The following is a 9,369-nucleotide window of genomic DNA, read 5'->3' as shown; positions in this document are numbered from 1 at the left end:
GTGCCGAATCGTATCAGCGCCGAATAGTCCTGAGCCGAATAGTCCCGCTACCATTTGTTTATCTGTGGATGACGCGTGACCAATTTGGACAAATCAACACTGCGTTACTATAAGTAATTTGACCAATCACAACGATGCATCATCCAAACTGTCGCTTGTGATTGGTCAACTCACTTGAGTTGCGTCTTTATTATTAACAACAAAAGCAAAATTACAATATTACACCCAGATCGTGTTTATTGAGATCCAACATAACCTACAGTATTTAAACTTTTCAGTTTTTCAATTCCGGACTACTATAACTGAAGAATATAGATTACATTATTAATAATTTATTTATTAAAAAATTAAATTAGGTCCTATTACTCAAAATTTAATTACAGTTTTAATGGAGATATTCGTAATTCCAGTTGTTAAAATGTTTTCCTTAAAAAATATTTCGGAAAAATACAAATTACATAAAGTTTTCATTTAAAATTCATACATGTTTATCTAATTTAGTTAATAAATACCTGTATGAATATAATACTGTATTATTATGTCTACAATATAAATCTGTTCCTGGATACACTGTATATGTGACGCATGTTAGGGTATTAAGGCACTTGCCTATGAATGATACTGGACAAATAATGCTATTGTAGATACATTATAGGGAATTGGAATATTACTTACTACAATTGAATTCCAAACAAATCAAGGACAAAACTATTAACATGGCCAACACATATGGAGACATTCCTACTGACCAATCACAACCGATGGATTTCTTAACTGTCGCTCGTCATTGGTCAACTCGCTTGTGTTGCGCCTACGTCATTGCATTGTGCTTCAACCAAGTTTCAAGAGAAGTGTGCTTACGATCACGAAACATAATCTTACATTAAAAAACACCCTGTATAGAGGGCGGGGTTCAGGGGAACTATAAATGTAAATTCTGCTCTAATGTTCATAATTTACAAATACATATAAGTAAAATATAAAAGTTAACATTTAATACATAAAATAATATACACAATATTTCGACAATTTAACAAATATAAATGTATTTGCAAAATATCCAAATATGGCCAGAAGTTCCCGATATGAATACTGAATTTTTATCTACATAAAATGCTAATTAATCATAAAACATTTAAATATTTAAAATACACTACAGCATACTGTGATAAAGTCGTTTATAAGTTATATAGTAATGGTTTTCTATTGTTGCTTTCGGTGTAGAAAATCATTTGAAATTAAAGTCTTTTTTAGAATTTTTCAATGACAAATTAATTAATTAACGAAATTGTGGGTACTGAGCCCAGTTTCCTTGAATAAACACTTGTGGTTGACCTTGCTGCGTCTGTTGACCGTTTTGTTGTGGTTGTCCCTGAGCAACCTGTTGCTGTTGAGCTGGCTGCGTCTGCACTTGTATTAGCTGCTGAGGTACAGGACTCATTGACTGTGTCACGGTGTGAAGCTGTGTTAACTGAGGGGTCCCGGTCTGATCACCCGATGCCTGCTGGAATTGCGTCACATTCTGCCGAACTTGCGATAAGTCGACTGTAGTGGTTGACGTGCCTGGCTGAGCACTGACCAGTTGAGTGGCTGCTGCAGCTGCCACTGCCATCGAACTGGTCTGGATCTGTGTCACAGGTATCGGTGTGACCGTGATAGTACCGGAAGACAAGTTCTGCGAGATAGGAATCTGCATTCCACTGACACTGGCTATATTAGGCACTGTTCCAGCTGCCTGCGAGACTGGCATTTGAATCTGTGAAACTGGTATTTGAGCGTGCAGCGTCTGAAGGATTGGTGGTTGACCTTGTTGGTGTATAATCCTTTGAATCTGCTGAACAGGTTGATATTCAGATCCACCTTGCTGCTGGCGCATCTCGTTGATGGACTGCGACAGCTCCGTCATAGCCTGTGTAAGCAAGTCTGTAGCTTGCACAGGCTCTGTTTGAATAACCTGCGCCTGTTGATGACCACTAGGCGTCTCAATATACCGAATTTGAATAGTCTGAGGCGCTTGCAAATGATCCTGACCAACCACATGTTGTATTTCAACCTCTCCACCATGTTCTGGTTGAGCCTCAACTGTGATTGTTGCAGGATGTCCTGTAGCAGCAGCAGCCAGAGCAACAGCAGCTGCAGCATCTCCAGATGGGAACACCACTTGTTCACCGCCGATCACAACTTGTTGAACACCATGTTGAATGCTGTCATGCACAATAACATGATTCATGTCAGAATTCATTTGTTCCTGCATCAAAGAAATTTGATTAACCGTAGCACCTCGCTTAACCGGAGTAGAAGCCTGCGGATTTGATTCCATATGCTTCTTCCGTACATGATCCATCATCTTAGCTTTTGTACTATACTGACGTGGACAATGAGCACATGCAAAGTAATGTGTAGTTGTTGTGCCAGCAGGAGCTGTATGAGGATCACCCATTGGGCTGTTTGGATCTCCTTTGGTGACTCTCAGACTTGGAGGTAACTGCGCTCCTGGATGATTTTTTAGAATGTGTATTTTTCTCTTACTACTGCTTTTATACACTTTCTCACAATAAGCGCAGAAATAATTACGATTTGGCTTTACAATCGGAAGATTTAATTCAGGAATAGAGTCAATTACCACATCAGGATGTGTTTTAGCAAGGTGGTTTACCAGCATGCCTCGTCGCTTGAAACCAACTCGGCAAATTCTACATTTAAAGGTGAAACGGTCTATATCACTTGGTGGGATCTGTGGCTTGAAAGGTACCTTCCTAGGCTTGTTAGCCTGCAACGCGATCTCTGCCTCTCTTTGAGGATTGTGCATCCGTTGCATATGCTCTTTCAACTTGTCCTTACGTTTGAATTGTTTCCCACAGTTGGCGCATAGGAAGTCCTTTTTGTCCGAATGCCGTAGAAGATGAAGACGAAGCTTATCAGGTCTTGGAAACACTTTTTCACAGTGGTCACAAGGGAATTCTTTTTGAGAATGAAAGCTACGAATATGTTTCCGTATCTGAGCGTATTCCTTGAATATTTTTTCGCAGTGTGGGCAGTGATAAAGTCCATTTTTACGATGAAGCACAACATGCTGTCGGAGAAGATCGCTCTTGTCAAAGGAATCTTCACAAAAGGGACACTGTAAGCACCTGTCTTCAGAATGCACTTTCATGTGACAGGCAAGAGCAGATTGACTTTGCACTGACTTCCCACAAACCTCACATTGAATTGAGTTCTCATTTTCAATATGCAACTCCATATGTTTTTCAAGTTTCGTTTCATCTTGTAAAAATCTCTTACAGATTTCACACCTGATGGCATTGCGATACTGCTCTACAATACCAGGTTTATGTTGACCATGTGCACTCGCATGCAGCCACAACGTTTTCTTATCTTCAAATTCTTCATCACAATCTGGACACATCAACTCTGGGCCTGGATCATCATCATCATTGTTCTCTTTGTCATCATCTTCAGTCTTATCAACTTCCATTGCTTCTTCATCCTTGTTCTTAGCCGCGCCATCTTCTGTGATACCAGCTTCTTTAGCAGCAGTCTCAATTACTTCAGTGATAAATGAAACTGGTTGTAATTCTCCTTCTGGTTTGCTTTCTTTTGCTTCCGGTTCATCGTCTCGGAGGTCGTGAATGTTACTGTGAAGATCAAGCAAATCGTTGCTTTCAAAACACAAATCACACTGTAAACAAGGCCAGACATCATCCTCATCTTCTTCGTCAAATCCCCTTCGGCTTCGTCTCTGTCCCTCATTAGATTCCTCCTCATGTTTTCTCATGTGCCGTAGCTTGTTATATGTATGGGAAAATGTTTTCTTGCATACGGGACAAGTGAAGTTTTTCTCACCGGAATGCATCAGCATGTGACGTGTTAAACTGTACAGCCTAGCAAATTGTTTTCCACATTCTGTACAAGCATATCCATCTTGCATTCTTAACTTCAAGCCTTTGGCTCCTTTCAGCTTAGACATTGCCAAGCGACCACGATACCCTTCGGGGTATTTTCTAGGCCGCCCTCTTTTGCTCTTTTTGCCTCGTTGTGGCTTAGTATGAAGGGCATCATGTGTTGCAAGGTGGCGCTGTAAAAGATCTGATGTTCGGAATTTGCGGTTACACTCAAAACAAGGCCAGGTTTTATCATTTTCTTCCATTTCTGAAAAAAACAATGTTCAATTTTAAAATATTTCTTGATTTTATTACTACTGTAATGACACATGTTTGTGGAGCGTTATTCAAATAATTCCTATATAACACAACACCTGAAGATAATCATGCAAGACAAGTTGCATTCAATTGAAGCTCTATAATCCTATGCTGCTACTGTAGGAACAATTAAATAATTGCAAAGAGGTTAACAAGTAAAGAAAATACAGTTACAGCAGTAACTGCAGTAGAATCTTTAACTAAAAATCTGCATACCTTGTACTTCTTCTGCCGTGGCCTCCAGAACGCTAAGCCCCAGAAATTCTGCGTACACTCTTGTATACCAGACCTTAAGTTCAGTCTTTGGGTCGATATTCTTCATTGTGGCAAAGTAGATGTTGCCATCGGCCTGGAACGCTACCAGGTTCTGTTCACTGTATCTCTTAGCTGGTCTAATGAACATCATCCAGTTACATTCTGCCTCATCAGAACAATCCACATACGACACGGATTGATCTGGTTTCTGGATCTAAATGAAAAAAAATAATTGAAAAGCGATGGCAAATGATGATGAAGATAATGACACTAAGAGAGTTTGATGGTAATTTTTAGATGGTAATGGCAATGAGGATGATAGTGAAGGGATACTGAGGAATATGACGGTTAATTATATGCAAATGATATATTTACCTTCCATTTTATGGTTGCATTACTTATTTCATCTTCTGCAGTTCTTACTTTTCCTTCAAGAGGCCCAAACTGAGTTCTTTTAGGAACAGTTTTACGAGCAAACACTCCTACAAAAACAATTCATATATTCTTTTTTTTCTTTCTTTTCTTTCTTTTTTTTCCAGTAAATATTTGGTGCTATTAAAGAAGCAAATGGCATCAAAATAACTTCGATAAAAAGCAAAGGTACTGTACCTATTTCTCCATCTTCTACTTTAAATATCTGTAAAATGGCAGGCAGACTAGCCCTAGCTCGAGATGTTACAGGCTTATCCGCAATGGTATGAAATATACCTTGCTTTAGAAAGTCTTCCTCATTAAACTCATTACCTTCTTCTGTTAAAACAAAATTTAAACAATAATTTATAATAATAAAGAACAAAAATGCAGGGCTGTATATTTCTTTACAACTAACATGTGGCATATTTCTGTGCCAGATGTTTATATTTCAACACCAAACATTAGTATAATAAGAATCAAAAGTATATAACCCCCTGTTTATAGGAATTCAGGGGGAAACCCAATGAAAAATATAGACCAGTGGGTGAAATTTAGCACTTTATTTAAAATGTTTAAGTTTCACTCTTGTCTTTTTTTTTTATATAACCACTACAGTAAGATAAAGACATTTCATGTCATGAACATGAACGGCACCTGATTTCCTAAGGTCCTAAATATAAAAGCTGGCACAAAAGTGAAAACAATGCTGGTTCAAAAAATTCAATATTTTACAAGGGGGCCTCACAAGGTGAAACCACCCTAGTGAAAAATAATTAATAGCCAAATTGTTTTGGAATTTGGAGACAATACTGTAATCATTACACACATACCTTCATCATCGACATCCATATCGTTTGAATTTCCTGGTTTCATTAATCGCCTGCGAGGGCGACTATCAAGTTCCTCTTCGCCTTCAATTTTGTATTGAATAGGCTGAACAATGACCTTGGAACCCTTTTTGCGTCCACGTTTCTTAGGGGTTACCCCCGACGTGGATGCAGTCATCTCTTCATCCACGGTGCTCTCTTGGATCATGCTTGGCACATGTGGTATTATTTCACCTTCACGCTCTTGTATGCTGAGCGCTTCATGAAGGAGGAAGAGATCAGAAGGTGGTTCAGCAAGAACGCCTGTGGAATCTGGTATTGTTGTACCTTCAGTATTTCTATCTGCAAGCAAAAAATATTATCTGAATTAAAACACAATTCATTTTAATACAGTACTCCAAACATTCAATAAAATTATTAATAGTTCAATAAAAAGTATAAAATTGTTATTACAATTTCTGATCTAAATTTTCTTAATTTTTAACCTTCTGTCCCACATAACTTATTCAAAGGTATTAATATGCAAATGATGTGACCTCTGACCTAAAAAAATGTTTCATTGATACAGTGGTAGAAAGCTAGCATTACATACTTGTTCTGAATTATTTTGTGTCGGACAAAGTTAGACAGAACTAACCTTCCATAACTGTGGAAATCTCTTCGACATGGACACAGACAACATTAGGTTGTTCGTTATCAACTGGTGGTAGCGACTCCGCCACCGTTGACTCGGGCTCATGATGACTTGACTCTGCCTCTGAAGACAATGCAAAACGACTGCTGGTGCTGCCCTAAATCACAAAGTATTAGATAACGCACTCTGTAAAGTAAGCTTATGGTTTCCTCTCAATGGAAATGCAGTATGACGTCTCTTTGGAATTGGCAAACTTCCAAGAAACGTATTTATTAACCCTTTCACTGCGGAGCATTATTCCCACCTCTGTGCGTAATATATATTTAAGAAAAACATATGATATTTTAATAAATTGCAAAAAATACTAATTGAGATAATTGTAAATTATTTTTGTGGTGTGTGATGGGCAAAGGGTTAGTCTACAGTTAGGTATAAAAAAAAAAGTAATTTGCATATTGATGACGTCATGTGACGTCATTACAGGTATTTTGCATTTCATGTTTTTTATCGAATCAATGATAAAAACTATATTTTCTATAAGAAATTCTTATGTAATACGTTTTTCCAACTGGATATTGATGAAGATACGTATATTACAAATAAAAATATTTAAAAAAATTAAATTATTTTTATTGTTATATAAAAATTATGCACAAATCAAAGTTTGGGGCAAAATCGTGAAAATAATGACAGTTTCCAAAAATTCACTATAGTACAAAAACTAACTATTGTTTTTGCGTGTTGTGATAAACACGATATTGCCCTATTGGGGCTGGTAATTTTTATTACTTTTAAAATGGCCGCCATTACGCTACTCAAAACAACTTTCCAAGATAGAAATACTATTATATATACTATACTATATATAATTAATTAATTAACTATAGAGGGCGCATTATTTTCAAGACGATAATACAACTAGGCAAATACGATTAAATAATTGTTTTGCCCATACCCGGTATTACCGTGTATACGTATTTCAACGTCTGTTTATACCCGTTAGTACTGGGTATACGCAGTGAAAGGGTTAATTCAGTTTGTTTGCATGATAAGACACACAATTTTCAAGTTAACACCCTGCTCGGATTTTCTTTCTTTTTTTTATAATTTAATATTTAGCTAAAATATTATATACAGACAAATACCTATTGATTTTCTTTTTTCAAATCAACATCAAAAAGATTATTAAAATCTATAGTTATGATGTACAGTACTGGAATACTAAATAGTGCACCCTACGAAATATTTAAACCCGGAAGAGATAAAACAAGACACACATGAGAAGCAGAAGCATCATTGATGAAGCGGCTTTAGGAAAATTCTGGTTAAGGTAGAAAAAGACTTTTATGGCATTACCAATTTAAGGTAACATACATACACACTTTACAATTAAGACCAGACTAAAAGATCTATAAATATTATGTGCATACTAATACAGTAGTAAATAGTGTACAGTGTACGATTGATTTTCTTCTAGGCTAGTACAGTAGTTAATGTATTGAATATTGTACCTGCTGGCTAGTGCACTGAGAGCTTGATACACCATCATCCTGTTCACCTCCCTGTGAGGCATGTGGTGGCCACACAGGCTCTCGTCCCTCAGCTTCCATATTTTACTTTAAAAAACACATTTAAATAACATTAGCTATCTTTATTTAACGACATATATAAAATAGACAAAATAGTTTTAAAGTTTAAAGTGTTTTCCACGCCAGATAATCAGTCCTGTATCTGTTCACTTCCATAAAAAAAAAACTGTTCCTGGGAGTGCAGTCACTAGGCCTATTTATTATCAGTTAGCCATATGTCTTGAATTTAGAAGAAAGGAACAATGTGACAGGATTGCTAAATAAATTTGCATAGAAATTATATAAAAAGCATATGTCTACTAACTACATACATGGATGGTGTAATTTGTATTTTCAGTTATATGAATTGTTTTTATTTTTTTATATTAGCCACCAATGAATACATAATTAAAATGAAACAGTATAAAAAAAATATTTATTAAAATTAGACTACTGTATATCAATTTGACAATATGCCAACTAATATACAGTAGATCTATGCTATATACACTATAGCAAGCCTAAGCCTAAGGAAGGCCTGGCCTAGCTAGGTATACAATTTAGGTAATTATCCTATAAAAATAAATCCTGATTTTAGATTGTACTACTAATTATATAGTTTATCCTGTACAGAACAACTGCTAATTCAATAAAACAAACACAGCACCCCCTTTAGATTATTGAATTATCCCAAAAAGTGGAACGCTCTCGTAAACAAAAAATGGACTATCCTGGGGATGGGCCTACTCCATTTCCTTGCCGTGTGTACCCACCCGAATGGTTTGACCGAATCGTTGAACAACTAGAATATAAATCTAACGTCTTTATCTTCACTTATTCTTACTATATGCAATAAATATCATATATTTGATTTAGTTTTCTTTATTCATATCTTTAAATGTATCCAGATACAAAATAATAATGAAAGGAAGCGATTTGATGTGTGAAAACAACAACGATATGACATCACAATCTCTGAACTCTTCGCCATTTTCGAACGACGACCTCCCCTATCCAAAATGGTTGTCTTCTTTCTTTTCGCAGACGACAACCAAATATAAAAACATTCCGAAAATTCAAACTAATTAATCGACAATTACATCGAATAATTCAGAAGATTTTTAACAAAACAGTTAACAAATATTTTATAGTTAGGATTAACATTTTAAAAAGAATTAATAACAGAAACATCAGTCAAAAATAAGCAATTAAATAATGACAAATCTGCTACAAAATCGACGAAACCTACCCCGGCTGTTTGGTCTGGTCGATACGTTGTTCGTGTGCATTTAATTGTAAAAAAACTAGCGAATGTATAAGTACTAAATATACATTAAATAACTATAACACACTCACTAAGGTATAATACTAATATGGGCTAATTATAAACTGTAAATTAAAGCAGATTTTAGAAAATAATAAATGCAAATTTGTACACGTACCTTTCTTCCCTCCCGAAAAGCGTCGGTTAT

General features: G+C 36.1%; 1 protein-coding gene across 1 annotated transcript; it reads right to left on the bottom strand.

Annotated features, from left to right (window-relative positions):
* Nucleotides 1-211: 211 nt before the first annotated feature.
* Nucleotides 212-9,369, bottom strand: LOC144850460 (PR domain zinc finger protein 10-like). The gene is made up of 8 exons (XM_078707745.1): nucleotides 9,340-9,369; nucleotides 7,841-7,945; nucleotides 6,333-6,486; nucleotides 5,699-6,037; nucleotides 5,064-5,204; nucleotides 4,830-4,936; nucleotides 4,416-4,668; nucleotides 212-4,149 (listed from the first exon to the last, which is right to left on the bottom strand). The coding sequence occupies exons 2-8, from the start codon at nucleotides 7,937-7,939 to the stop codon at nucleotides 1,280-1,282; spliced, it is 3,963 nt and encodes a 1,320-aa protein (XP_078563871.1). The 5' UTR covers nucleotides 7,940-7,945; nucleotides 9,340-9,369; the 3' UTR covers nucleotides 212-1,279.

Source organism: Antedon bifida, chromosome 8, assembly GCF_963402885.1.
Source record: "Antedon bifida chromosome 8, ecAntBifi1.1, whole genome shotgun sequence".
In the NCBI taxonomy this organism is placed as follows: Eukaryota; Metazoa; Echinodermata; class Crinoidea; order Comatulida; family Antedonidae; genus Antedon; species Antedon bifida.
This window is presented reverse-complemented; position numbering and strand designations above follow the sequence as displayed.

What these genes read in the sequence shown, in the direction of transcription:
- LOC144850460 (XM_078707745.1), bottom strand. Translation starts at nt 7,939, where the DNA reads ATGGAAGCTGAGGGACGAGAGCCTGTGTGGCCACCACATGCCTCACAG. An exon ending in AGTAGAAGATGGAGAAATAG is followed by an intron (nt 4,937 to 5,063) that starts GTACAGTACCTT and finishes TTGTTTTTGTAG; the next exon opens with GAGTGTTTGCTCGTAAAACT. An exon ending in CACGGCAGAAGAAGTACAAG is followed by an intron (nt 4,150 to 4,415) that starts GTATGCAGATTT and finishes TGTTTTTTTCAG; the next exon opens with AAATGGAAGAAAATGATAAA.